Source organism: Mchenga conophoros, linkage group LG16 (assembly GCF_057382185.1).
Source record: "Mchenga conophoros isolate Kocher_MC1m ecotype Shallow Benthic linkage group LG16, M_conophoros_male_GT1.1, whole genome shotgun sequence".
Classification (NCBI taxonomy): Eukaryota; Metazoa; Chordata; class Actinopteri; order Cichliformes; family Cichlidae; genus Mchenga; species Mchenga conophoros.
The window spans coordinates 29,707,345-29,722,449 of NC_140541.1; the positions used below are offsets into that span (position 1 = coordinate 29,707,345).

The 15,105-nt window shown below is 37.7% G+C and overlaps 1 protein-coding gene across 1 annotated transcript in view; it reads left to right on the forward strand.

Moving 5' to 3' along the window:
• The window catches only part of thsd7ba (thrombospondin, type I, domain containing 7Ba), a 197,440-nt gene that overhangs the window by 137,992 nt on the left and 44,343 nt on the right, over positions 1-15,105 (forward strand). The window contains exons 14-16 of the mRNA XM_085248678.1: positions 1,393-1,584; positions 12,724-12,990; positions 13,510-13,688. Of these exons, the coding sequence (XP_085104804.1) occupies positions 1,393-1,584; positions 12,724-12,990; positions 13,510-13,688 (638 nt within the window). The remainder of the gene's footprint in view (positions 1-1,392; positions 1,585-12,723; positions 12,991-13,509; positions 13,689-15,105) is intronic.

The following is a 15,105-nucleotide window of genomic DNA, read 5'->3' on the forward strand; positions in this document are numbered from 1 at the left end:
ATTTTGTCAACAGAGTTACATTTTGACAAAGGAATGTTAGGTTTTGACAGCAGAGTTTAGGTTTTGGGAGTAGAGTTCCAATTTGGCACAGATGTGAATAGTATATTTCCCAGTGTTGTGTCATGTGTACTTGTGTGTACAGTTTTGGCACAGCGAGCGGGGTTTTGCAAAATGTGTTCAAGCAGTGGGCAAAAACTGTAAATCTGGGTAGTGTTTCAATTATTATGCTATTTGATTTGCAAAAGCACTTATCACACAATCTATTTCTTTTACGTTATTTAAATGTCATGCATGCATTTCTAACAAATGGATGTGCTTTCTTCCATAATATGTTCCCTTTGTAGATTAGATAATTAGGTGTATAACTAACTGTCTATAAAATATCAATATTCCTGCAACATTTGTCTAAATATATTTATTGATACACCATTTAACTCATGCTAACGTGCTAACTTGGCCTTTACCCAAAGGAATGGAAACTATTATTTTTGGTAAGCCATTAACCTGCCTGCAGGTTAGGATTGGGCATTTTCAGTGAAAAGTACTTGATTTATTACTATGTGATCCTGATATGCTAAAGCATTGCTAATATTAAACCTGTTAAGCATCAAAATGTTAACGTTACTGTTAATTGAGCATGTTGAAACATGTTTGTTTAAAGTAAAATACAGTCTCACAGTACAGCTTTTAAAAACTCATTCTGATCTATCCCTTATATTGATTGTTCCTTTTGCTCTTGACCTTTGATGATGCCAGCTGTTGCATTTTCTGAAAAAGACACCTCTTACATCTTCCATTTATTTGCATCCATTTATTTATGTCTAAAGGAAAGTAACAGGCTAGACTGTGAAATGTTTCTTCTATTCAACTGAGCGCTAGACCCACTATCAGTAAAAGAAAAAATAACACATCTGCTTTTGTTATGCAGCTAATGTAATAATTCATGGCACACCCTGGCACATATTGCTGAATTGTAATGTCTCTATCCCTGTTTGATCAGGCTCCAATAATTTCTTTTTAAAACATGTAGATCATTCTGTCAAAGCTATTAACCTTTTATGTTAAGCTTTTATTATGAATGTCCTGTTTTTATACAATAAATCATAGTTATCTAAAGAAGTCTGATAATGGTGTTGAGCTTGAAGGTTGAATTACCATTTCACTTGATGCTAACATGAAAGCTGCACCAGAATATTCTAACTATGGCTACACTGTGGAGGCATTTTCTTTCTTCAGTCCAAGCAACCTCACATAAAACTGTGAACCTTTTCTCAGGCATAGTAGGAATTTTCGAAGACTATTTTACAGTAGCGACAACTGAATTTTGGCTTGATGAAGAATGGCTTGTCATTTGTGCAATGTATAACTGAAATGGCATTCTTGTAATTGCAGGAGTCAGTTGTGTTGGGCAGAGCGGAGAGTCTGCCAATATGACAGAGTGCCTGCAATGGGCTGGTCCCTTGCCCCCTCAGATCAGAGAGTGTCGGGTGGCTTGCAAGGATGACTGCACTCTAACTGCATGGTCCAAGTTCTCTGAATGTGCTGGATGTGGCAGCTCTCGAATACGAAAGCGCTCACTTGCAGGTAAAGACTCGTTATTCACGGATTGTGAGACACACGCAATTTCAAGGCAACTGTTTAATCTTTGCTGGTAGAACAATTGGATTGTGTTCTCAGGTGAAGCATTCTCACATTGTTGTTTTATATTTTTATTGATATGACTGGTAGTCAATTTGGAAATAAATAAAAGCAGAGAGGATAAAAGCTTTTGTAATGTCTGAGCGTGTGGCAGTTTTCTTAAGTCAGAATATACCAGTTCAGACCTAATGCATATTAGTGAAAGATTAAAAAAAAACTTATGTTGTTTCACTTTTACATTAAATTACAAAATTAATGAACATTTTTATGTCCTTCTGCATTTACTTCAAACTAATGAGTCTTGTTTATTTATTCATATTCTATTACTGCAGATGGTAAAAAAAATTCTTTTGTAAAATTTGAGTAGAACACTGCCAACTTTTGACCAACTTCTACAGCTTTTTATTGTTTTGTTTTTATTTTAACTAATTGTTAATTACAAAGTTATAGTTTAAAAGAGTAGAACAACTTTGAAATCTGAAAAAAAATGAAAACAAATGAACTATGCCAAGATCTCAGCTTGTGTGGCAAATTTTCTGCCTTTAATATAAGTATGAATGATGTCCTGAAGTCTTTATTTGCTACAGGTGTGTTGTTTGTGCTTAAAATCTCATTAGAACATTGACAGCAATCAAAATATATGTAGCTTGCCAGCGTACACCTACACGCACACTATACTGCCAAAAACATTCCAAAAAACTCATCCATTCAAATTCAGATGTCCCAATCACTTCCATGGCCACAGGTGTATAACATCTAAGCATCTAGGCACACAGACTGTTTCTACAAACATTTGCAACAGCTGACATTTGCTCTCAGGAGCTCAGTGAATTCCAGTGTGGTACCATGACAGGATGCCACCTGTGGAACTGGAAAGTCCAGTTGTGCAATTTTCTCACTACTAATTATTCCACCATCCATTATTACTGTTATTATAACAAAGTGGAAGTGAATGGGAATGACAGCAACTCAGTTATGAAGTGATACACCAAGTAAAATCACAGAGTGGGGTTAAGAGATACTGGTGTGTAGAGATGTCGCAAACTTTCTGCACAATGAGTCACTACAGACCTCCAAACTTCATGTGGCCATCATATTACCTCAAGAAACAGTCTGTAAAAAGCTTCATGTAATGACTTTCCATGGCAGAGCAGCTGCATCCAAGACTTACATCACCAAACACAATGCAAAGTGTCAGATAGTGTAAAGCACGCCGACACTGGAATATAGAGCAGTAGACATGTGTTCTCTGGAGTGACAAATGCTTCTCCATCTGGCAATCCGATGGATGAGTCTGAGCTTGGTAGTTGCCAGGAGTACGGTACTTGTCTGACTTTATTGTGCCAGTTGCGAAGTTTGGTGGACGGGGTTGTTGGGCTGACCTTTTAGCTTCAATGAAAGGAACTATTAACTATTAATGCTTCAGCATATCAAGACATTTTGGACAATTTTATGCTCCCAACTTTATGTGAGCAGTTTGGGGATGGCCTCTTCCTGTTCCAACATTGCTGTGCGCCAGTGCACAAAGCAAGGTCTGTAAAGACATGGATGAATGAGTTTGGTGTGGAAGAATCTGACTGGCCTGCACAGAATCCTGACTTCAGCATCTTTGAGATGTGGCCCTAAGAGACTGTCACCCAGGTTTTCTCATCCAACATCAGGGCTCACAAATGCACTTCTGGATGAATGGTCAAAAATTCCCATAAACACACTCCTAAACCTTGTGGAAAGCCTTCCGAGAAGAGTTGAAGCTGTTCTAGCTGCAAAGGCTGGGCCGACATCAAATTAAACCCCATGGATTAATTTGATGTCAATTGTGTTAAGGCTGACTAGTGAGTACTTTTGGCAGTACAGTGTATTACTCAGTGATACTAAAATTTACTAAACAAATATAGCATTTTAAATGTATTTATGAAGAAATGTACAATACTGTAAAAACTCAAATGTGTTTTTCCAGCACTTTGTTACAGTGTGACTTCACACAGTTCCTGTAGTTTAATATCACGTCTAAATTTGATCCCTCACAGCTTGTAGTCTCTTATTTTAGTACAGATGGCAAAATCTGAATTACATGCTGTGGTTTCAGACCAGGCAGGATACTATTTGTCTACATTAATATTTTATCTGTTGCTGGAGGGGTTGCAGTAAACATGTCCTGTCTCCTTCTATATTGCTCTTATAATCCACCACATGAAATCAAGCTTAGCTCATGGGGAAGTGTGTTAGCATAATTGTCTGTTCATAGCAGTCAGAACATGTGAATATTTCAATTCACTTGTGTCTTTATCACTTTTTATCACCAAATTTATCTGGACATTTGATTGGAAATGATCCTACTTTCTTTACCAAGTGTAAGGATAAAGAAGTTTGTAAACTACAGCATACAGTCATTGCAGCCGGTGTTATCCTTTTTAACGTTGGTATTAGATTGGTCAGTCATCCAATAGTCAAGGTGTCTGTATGCCTATAGGTACCAGGGCAGAAGAATTTGGATGGTTTTCAGTTGTTGGGTCTGTCTGTTTGTGCGTCTCATCATGGCAAAATCTGATCTTTGAGACAGCTACTCTAGTGGGAAGAATTTTATGTCTGTTTGTCTGGATGACAGTGAAATAATTTTCTCAGAATGATTTCAGCATTTGAAGATATTTGACAGGATACAGGTGGATAAAGGACATTAAAATCAAGGTCGAATTTGGAAATGAGTACTAAGCAACCAGTGCTTTCAGTGTTCTCAGTGTTCTCTGTTCCCATCTAGTCAACTTTTTAAATTTTTAATGTATTTTTACTATTGTATTTTGAAGTACCTTTATCTGGTGAAGCATATACCAGCCTCATATACCAGTGGCAAGCACTATACTTGCCTGTAAACTGAACAGAGGGATTGCACATGTAGAGCTCTGCACAAAGACTCAGTGAGTGGCAGGAGAGAGGGAGAAACCGGAAAATGTATTTTATGTACTTTACGCCATGAAGCACCAAACGGTTAACCACATATTGGTATCTATGATCTAGATCACCGTAAACTATATTTAGTGGACTTAAGTAGACAAATATCATCAGAGAACTAAAATTCGTAACATGTACCTTATCTTTATCCCTACATTTCTTTCTAGGTTTGCTTTTACAAGGTTTTAATATTGCATATTATTAAAAGTAAACTAATAAAAATGCATTAGCTACCTTAACAACTGCAACATTTGTATTTAAACAAACAAACAAACATAGACAATCATGTTTGGGCGGCTTCAACTTGGGCCTGCCAGGACACTAGGCTTGTAATACACTGATGGAGATCCAAGTGACAAAAGGCAATGTAAAAACTAACCTCTAATCATTACAGGTTAAACAGGGTGGAAAACTTGCAAAAGTAAATATACATTCAATAGCCACTTTATTGATTTCTAATGTAAATATGCATTTAGGCACATTGACATTGTCAAAACGACCTGCTGAAGTTTAAACATCACATTGGGGAATAAAGGTTATTGAAGTGACTTTGAATGTCGCATAGTTGCTGTTGCCACACGGGGTATTCTGACTATTTCAAAAACTGATGATCTACTGGCATTTTACCACACAACCATCTCTGGATTGCAAAAAAGGAGATCATATCCAGTGAGTGGCAGTTCCCTTGCTATTGCAGAGATCAGAGGAGAATGGCCAGACTGCTTTGGACTGACAGAAAGACAACAGTAAGCAGAAAATCATCTTTTAATGCACAACCTTCAAGCCTTGAAGGTGATGCACTACAGAAACAGAAGACGACACCAGGTCCCTTTCCTGTCAGCTGCAATAGTAAAATAAGACTACAATCTCATGGTATACTGTAGCTGACAAGTTTGCACAGTAGAAGATTGGCCGCATGTTGCCTGGTCTAATGAGTTCTGCTGCAACATTTTTATAGGTAGCATCAGAATTTGGCATAAGCAACATGAAAGTATGGGTCCATTCTGGCTTGTATAAACAGTTCAGGCTGGTGGTGTAATGTGTAAAGGTCTGGGGTATATTTTCCCAACACCCTTTGGGCCTCAGGTAACAACTGAGCATCATTCAAAAGCCATAGCCTACCTTGGTATTGTTGCTGACCATGTCCATCCCTTTAAGACCACTGTGTATCCATCCCTTAAAGACCGATGCCTCCTCTATAGGGATAACACTCCATGTCACAAAGCTCAAATCATCTCAAAGTGATTTTTTTCTAACATGGCAGTGAGTTTCCTGTACTCCACTGGCCTCCACATTCTCCAGATATCGATCTGACAGAGCATGTTTGGGATGTAATGGAATGGGAGATTCCCATCAGGGATGTGCAGCTGACAAATCTAAAGCAACTGTGTGACACTGTCATTATGGACCAAAATCTCTGAGTAACATCTCCAGCATCTCGTTGAATCTGTGCCACATAGAACTAAGGTAGGTGTGAAGTCACAATGGGAGATCAAACCAGTAGTAGCAAGATCTATCTATGAATGAAGTGGCTGGTGGGTATAATTCTCTATTTAGAATAAAAGATGTTTGTAAAGCTCTGTATACATTATTTTTCATATTTTAGTTCGTACCATTCCACTTATGTTCACAAACAGGCTGTGCTTGAAAGGAGAAAGGCATAAAACGAACAGCCATACCCACTGTTTACTGTTCTGTCAGCTTCTGAACACTTACCCTGCCCTCTGTCTTATATACTAAAGGACACAAACATGTTGTTTTAAGTAGCAGATTTAATTTATTACACCTCTGACTTTATATATCACATGCTTCAAAAATAGCAATCCATTTCAATTAGATGGGAGTGTATATGACACTCCACATTGAGGCAGCATCGGCTCAGTTGTTAGAACTGTTACTTTAAAAACTGTCCATAGGGAGGCTGATGCCTCTCTGTGAGGAATTTGCATGTTCACCCAGTATAGGTTTCTTGCAGGTGCTGTAATTCCCAAACGTCTAAACACATGCTGAATAGGTGTGAATGTCTGTTTCTATCACTATGATGGTATACGATCCACCAGTATACTGCATACTGAACACCACCATTATCTTTTGCTGAGTGTTTTTGGGACATCTCACATTATCATTTTACTCATTTCCATTTGGCTGCCTGGTTGTGAATAGATGTGCATCAGATTTGTTTAGTGTTTATCGTTAGCAGCATTGGTTTACCGCGTGTTGTTGAAAACATTCTGAACATATCATCTTTAACTCATGTGTCTATGAATAAATAACACCTTAATAGTAAATGCTGAAGGTCTGTTTCATACATCAGTAAAATACTGAAAAATTGAACCCGTTATAAAAAATAACTCTAGGGAATGATAATATTCTAGTTTTAAATACACCAATGTCTTAATAATATAAATGTTAATAGGGAAAATAATTATTGTTATGCCGCTGTAAACTGAATCAGTCAGAATTTAACTTGGGTGAAAAAAATCTTTTAGAAAATCATCATTTTTTTAAGCACTTTCCTTTTAAGTGCTCAGTAGTAGCTGGTGCTATATTTTCCAGGAGAATGAGTGGTGAATGAGTATTCAAACATTACCTTCTGTGAATTATTTCCCCCACTTATCCGAGAGCAGTGTTTGTGCAAGTATCCTGAAGACCTTAAATGGTAAATGGCCTGTATTTATATAGCGCTTTACTAGTCCCTAAGGACCCCAAAGCGCTTTACATATCCAGTCATCCACCCATTCACGCACACATTCACACACTGGTGATGGCAGCTACATTGTAGCCACAGCCACCCTGGGGCGCACTGACAGAGGCGAGGCTGCCGGACACTGGCGCCACCGGGCCCTCTGACCACCACCAGTAGGCAACGGGTGAAGTGTCTTGCCCAAGGACACAACGACCGAGACTGTCCAAGCCGGGGCTCGAACCGGCAACCTTCCGATTACAAGGTGAACTCCCAACTCTTGAGCCACGATCGCCCTTAACTGCATTTCAATGATTTAGCCGGCATTGTTAGTGTGCATTTCACAACCGCTCTGACTCTGAGCCTTCTAAGTAGCTCCTGTGTATCATTTTAGACAGGCGTTTATTGAAATATGCTCGCTCCGATGGTCAATGGCTATCTAGAAGCTGATTTCATTCCATAATTTTTCTTTTGTATTTTTTCTTCTTTGTGAGTTTTTATGATTTTAATGTTAAGAAGTAGTTTCTTTGCAAAGCTGACCTGACTTTTTATGTTTAATGGGTAAAATTTTTGATTGCTAAGTGATGGGTTTGAAAAGTCTTTAAAAGTCCACTCAAACTGCGAAGAAGTGTGTTGGTAAAATGTTTTAATGAAGTGGGCTGGAATTCAAAAGGACAAAATTTGTAGGATTTATTACACACTCTGGGGTAACATAACAAAAGTTTTAATATTATGCCGCTAGAGAGCCAGACAACAAACTGAACAGTCAGACTTTTTCATTCATGACAACTGTTACTCAGCCACTGTAGGACTGATGACATGAATAATTCACTTTAAGTGTTGCAACTTGAGGAAGTTAATATTATATGTAAGAATATAAAGTCTATCAGTCAAGCTATATAGCAGCTTTAACACATATTGAATTTTTTGTAATTCATTGTAATGCACTCTTATTGTATTGTACAAACACTTTATTTCTTAGGTTTGCTTTGAAAAAATATCAAGAATAAAGAGTCAGAGCATTTTAGTCAAAATCAGTGTGAAAAAATATAATATATTCTCAGTGTTTATGGTGACATTTAAAAAACAAACGTACGTAAGCCATGAATCAATTCAACCTTTTGAAATATGCATAAACCAATCAGTAAATATTAAGAAAATACTTTATCTCACAAGCCAAATTCATGTATTTTTTAAAGACAGGTGCAGATGAAATAGGGGGGCATGGCTCAGCCTCAACAATGGAACAGCCATCATTCTTTAACAGTTGGGTGTCAGAACATACAAAGATATGCATTCACATCCAAATGCTTGGCAGTGTTGTTCGATAATTCTGCATAATATTATGGCTTTAAAGAAGCATCAGGTTATGACACATTATATATGGAAGATTTAGAGGAAAAATCTCTATACAAAATACATAATATTAAAATAAGCTAGATATTGCACTCTTTGTGTTGCCTGCAGATCTTTAACTAGTAATTTGCCTGCAAAGTCAAGTTGCCAGTGAAGTGATATTGCACTGGCACTTTTCAATCAACCACCAGCAGTGGCATAGATTGAACAGATTGTTGGTGAATTGCACTGTGACGGCAGTGGGTTCACACTCGATAAGGAATGTTTGCAATCAAATCATGTTACGAAACAGATGGACTGCTCACTGACTGGGCACACGGGGAGCTAAAGACACCCAGGATCCACAAAATAAACAGAGGTGCACAGGCATAGCAGGATTAGTACAACCACAGTGCAACTCTTTTACCAGGTTGTGAGTGTTTGTGAGCTCTCCATTTGGCTCGGGTCAAGGAGTTCTGTTATAGTGCTTTCATTTTACAGTGCACGAGGTGTTTACTTTAATTGTAACAATAACGTAGCAATTTGCTTATTCTTGGGGGAATGCAATTCATTAAAGTGTTGAATGGTTCTATTCATGTGGGACTAACAGGATTTATTTTAACCAAACAACAAGAAAATAACCACCTCAAAAGCAGTACTGCATAAACCTACAAATAATGCAATGCCATCTGTTCTTTGTACAGCAGGTTACATTGAATTTTCTTCCTTTTAAAGCAAGACGTTTAAATTAGGTTTCTTTTTTCCATGACTCTGAATTGAATGAGTGAAAGAAAATTGATGTATAAATGTATATTGAAAAAAAACTCATCATGTTAATCACTAAAAAGTCTCCTGATAGTTTTTGAGGAATCCTTTTTTGCTTGGAGGTGCTATTACAGTACATTTGTGTGTAATAGACAACAGCACATAAGGTAAACATGTCATACTACACCAGGAAACTGAAGTAATCTCAGTACACTTTGTAGGTTATTAGACTTAAGTGGCTATTAGAAAAAAGTACAGAGGGTCTCTGCTTTCTGAATCCACACTTAGAGGCAGCTCTTCGGGGCAGGCTCTAATTTTAAAAACTAGCAGTCTCAAGTAAATTTGCACTTTGACAGAGATTTATTCTCTTCATGTAGTCTTTAAGGTACAGTGGAGCCTGTTCATCTTTATATATATAACCAGAATTCTTTGGGGTCAATGTTTGTATCTCTTCAAGTCTATGAGGCTTTACTGTAAAGCATTAAAATCACCTGGAAAGGAAAGCAGTGATAGACATTACACACCTTAGCAACATGTCTTCAGATATCATCATACTGTCACAGCACACACATTGTTTTGCTAAATACGCTGTCAATGTTGCTATAGTAATGTATCTGTCTCTACATAATACAAACACTCAGTTGCTTGAGTGGCAGCCAATTTGTTCTTTTATTAGTTTGTTCCTTTATTCTGTATTTCTGTGGAGCACTTTATAATGCTGGTTTTGTGCTATACAGAAATCATTGTTATTATTGTTATTATTACTTTAACGTGGAGGTAAACATGATTGCAATATAGTGTTTTTTCAATTTCAGCATAGTCAGTTTAACAGTGCATTTAATCTGGCAGAAGGGATTCACATTTGCAGATCTGATGTATTATTAAACAGAGTTTGGAGATTCTCTGGTAAAAAAAAAAAAACAGCAACCCCTAAACATATTAATTTTACACACAGTATACCCCAAACCTATGGGACACACAAAATGATATTAATATTAATGTAATAAGCAACACACAAAACAATGTCAGGGACTCATTATGACCTAAATTGCATTTTTATTTTCATTTTGAATGGCAAGAAGATGAAATATAAAGATATGTAACCGTTTTGTCTTCCATTTGCTTGAATTGTCCCTTTATAGTCTTTGAGGTGTGTGGGTGGGGGGCAGTGGGCTTGTCAACTTAAATTTTTCTCTAGTACTGACGAGTACATGAAGAGGTGACAACAGAGGGGACTGTTTAATCTATTTCTTTATTTTAACTGATGCATCACTGAAAGCAGGATATTTATAGGTGTTATGTTATCATATGACACAGCAGACAATCTATCATAAGGTAGACTTCTGAGGGGCTGGGCAGCTTGACAGGTTGTATCTGTTGCCAGTCCAGATATTGAAAGTGGCATTTCCAGCCACTGTATTACTATTGTTGTTTTAAATAACATTAAATAACATTAAATAACTGTGAAAATACTCATGCTCAATCCACTGTATATCGCTTAACCCATGTACTAATACCCAGTGATAAAGACGGATGATAGTGTAAAATGTTTTCAGTTAAATCCTCTTTCATTTCTTAGACTCATTTTGGTGCCACAATCTCTATTAAAAGAAGCCGTACCAGAACTTGGCAACCCATAAGATGCGCTGTGTTCTGTGGATTGTAAGTAAGCATGCTGTAAAAAAGGAAAAAATAAATAAATAATTAAATTGTTGGAGTACAATTAAAAAAAGCTTGCCAAAAGGCAAATTTATAAAAATGATTATGTGATATAAAACAAGAAGAGACAGGCTGAAGGAAGGTAGGCATTCCAAACACAATTACAGCACTTAATCGCAATGTAACAGCTGAGCAGAACATTACAGATTAATGATATAACTAATGTGTCTGTGCAGCTTTGTCCACCCATTTCTCCACTATTGTCAACCCTTTGAATCAAAGACTCTGCACTTTTGATCATTATTAATAATAAACAGCAACCACTAAGTGCTGGTGAGAAATCATGGTTGTAAAAGAATGAGAGGGAATAAATGCCCATTACCAGAACACATTCAAGAGATTTTTAAATGACAGATCTTTCTGTGTTCCCTGCTCGGTGGGAGAACACTGCAATGCTGCAGCACTTTTTATCCTTCCTGCTCCTCACGGTAGCACACAGTGCACGAATGTGCTATATTCAACGATGGTGCATTTACTTACAAATGAGCTGCAACAGGTTATAAATATAGAAATTATGTTTTAGCTGAATGGAACAATAATCTTATTTGTATTGTCCATTTTAATATTGTCTAAGTAGTATGGTAAAGCAATTCTAGTCAAGTCTAACCTTCGCTGTAGCTGTAGAGTCATAACACAGACCCAAGGGGTTTAAAATAAATGGAGAAATTAAGCAATAATACATTTGCGAACAGCACCAATTATACAATGAGGTTTTTTGGGCGTCACACGACAAAGGGAACAAATAAGTGTTTTTTGTTGGTTATGATTTTATTTGTTTTTTGTTTTTTTACTGCCTCGGGGGTTTTTTTACTGCCTCGGCTGTGTTTCTTCTAAAGGAACTCAACAAACATAGACTAGAATCGCAAAAGATGACCTACTGAGTAAATTGGTTTACATCCAGCCTCGCAGCAGTTTGTGGTATATAATGGGAAAAGCCTGCCATTTGACTGCAGTATTTTGTGGTGGAATCACTCGTAAGAGGAAAGAAATGTAGTATTATACAAATATATTTCAATAAATACTACATAATAGCGTTTGATAACTATACAATAAAACACAGCTACTGTCACTCCATGTTAACACCTTATGCTCTATTATTGTATGATGGCAGATTTAACAGTTGGTTACATTGTCTTAGTTCATCTTTAGAGAATATACTGTATTTCTGCACATAACTATGATTTGGGCTTAAATGTGAGTGAGAATAATGAAACTTTAAGCCAGCTTCTAAAGCAATTCACTGCCTTGCGGAGTCAGCTAAGGCTCAAATACAAGTCTCTTAAGAGTAGAGATGGTGGATTTAAGAGAGCAAGCGAACTTGCAATGTGCCTGTAAGTGTCTCACAGTTATAATGGTGCAAATTAGCAATTTACACTCAGCTAATAGCTACACTGGTTATTTAGTTTTCTCACCTGCTGACTTTGTAAATTTATTAACATAAATACATTCTGTTACATTTAATGAACACTTTTTAATTACTGTAACTGCTGTTTATGTTAAACAATACACCTTATTATACATTCATCTCTCAAGACTCTTATCTAATGTGGAAAAAAGCTGTCCTCGTGTCCTATTACAAAACATGTTCTGCCCATCCAGTTCAGTAATTTTGCATTGTTTGTCCATCTTCTGCTTAGGTCGTAGCAAAAAAAAGGAAACCTGCTTGAATAAGGAGTTGCACCCGCTGGAGGAGACAGAGACATGTCCTTGTGATGAGTTTTTGTCCCAGCCCTGTGGGAACTGGTCTGCTTGCATACTCCCTGATCCTTCGGTCTTGGGATCATCACAGGGCTGGATGAGCCATCGAGAGGTGAAGGATTGTGGCCAAGGTCTGCGCTACAGGGCTGTTGCCTGCATTAACCAGCAGGAGAACCTGGTTAGCCCTGCACTCTGTACAGAGTCAGGTAGGACTAATTGAGATATGCCTACAAATTACACATTTTAGCTAAAAATAATGAGTATCCTTCATAAACATACAACATTGTATTAGATACATGCAACATAGATTATATCTCTAATTTATTTCACTATATATAGTAAATTGATGATGAAATTTGATGAGAGTATGAGCAATTTAACTTTTAATGTGAAAGAAAAATGTCAGTGACTAAAACACAACTGTAAGTCTTTGTCCTATATGGTCGTTTCCTTGTGTCGTGAAGCCTTGCTGTGTAAGTCTAGCTAAAAACCAAACGCAGAGAACAACAATTTTTTTAACACACTGTAAAAAGCTTATACAGCATAGGAATTAAATGCTCATTAGTCAGTTTATTAGCCCTCGGTCTCACGGTGGGTAAGTCCAGGGTCTGGGGTAACACTCACCAGTAGCGTGACTGTCTGACATAATTAATGTGATCTGCACTGCAGCTGCAGACCAAGTCTGAATCATCCCTGCCCATTCTGTCTGCCAATTTAAATTCCAGGCTACATTGTGGAGGTTTGCCACATCCCTTGCCCCATAGACTGCAAGCTCAGTGACTGGTCAGCTTGGTCCCCCTGCAGTGCATCCTGTGGCAGCGGGTTAAAGATCAGGTCTAAGTGGCTGAGAGAGAAAGCTTTCAATGGAGGACGACCATGTCCCAAACTGGATTTAAAGAACCAGGTAAGGCTAGCACCAGTGTAGTATATAGAATCCAATACAAGAGGAAAAAGCAAATATTGAAAGGTAACTGTTTGTTATGAATCTGTCCTCAAAGTGGAATTCGTATTCACTTGTTGCTTGATCTTTATTAATATTTATTAATAACAGTTAAAAATTTCAGGGAGAAATTTACACAAGGAGACACAGTAAAACCACACAGAAATGCGCTCATCAGCTCTTTTGCTGCTTATTTAAGTTCCTTTTTCTCAGACTTGGTCATTTTCAGGGATAATACAGTTTTCAATTCTGTTTTATTTATGTAGGTCCAAATCATAACAACAGTCATCTCAGGCACTTTATAAGGTAAAAACACTACAATAATAGAGAAAAACACCAACAATTAAACAACCCCCTTTGAGCAAGCACGTGGCAACAGTGGGAAGGAAAACCTCTTTTTTAACAGGAAGAAACTTCCGACACAACTAGGCTCAGGGAGGAGCAGCCATCTACTTGACTGGTTGGAGGTGATGGGAAGAAGACAGAAGAAAAGACAGACTGTGAAAGAGAGCCAGAGATTAATAATAACAAATAATGGAAGTCACGTGTACTTCTGCAGTACATGCAACACAGAATTATGCTAAATGTGGAAACAAATACCGTCTTAGTGCTAATAGTGTTCTCCTTGCTGTACGCAGGCACACACTATCTTATACAGGAAACATTTGTACGGTGCATGCTGCAGTTTCCATGTGAGTGTTTGACACATCTCATTTAGGCTTTTAGGATACCTTTGATGAATTCTGCTCACATTTCAATGACAAGGTTTATTACCCTTTAGGCAGAGGGACTCAGGGGTGATCAGTTCATTGTCTGGTGTTTTGAGTCGCCAAATCAATGGCCTGCAAGACATGCCCTTTCCTTGACATAAAAATGGAAGAAAATTAAGTAACAAAAAAAGAAAGAATAGAGAGGAGGGAAGTGGACAGATGGGAGCTTTTGATATTCCATAGTCAGGTTTTTTTGCACAGCCCTGAATATTTTGTGACAGCACATCTCTCGTGGGGTCACGGTTTAAAGAGGGGAAGTGTTTTATGAATGCTGCCTCTATGCTTGAATGGGCTTGAAAGGACACTTTAGTTTGTAGAGGTCAGTATGGAGATGAGGCATGGCTGTGTGAAAAATATTCTAATGTGTTCTAGTGGAGATTTGTGTACAGATGGTTAAGTGCCCACTAACAAGGTCTATATGGCCCCTGTTGTAATGCCCTGTAATAACCCTCAACACTTAAATTGGAGCTCACTGTTGCCCATGTCCTCATGGATTTATCCAGACTGTGGAGTGGGGCTCATTGTTAACATTGCTAAATTGGACATTTAAAGTGAAGTACATCTGTCCAAAGTGTGGGTGGAGAGATACTCTAACCTTTGTGCTAGTTCTA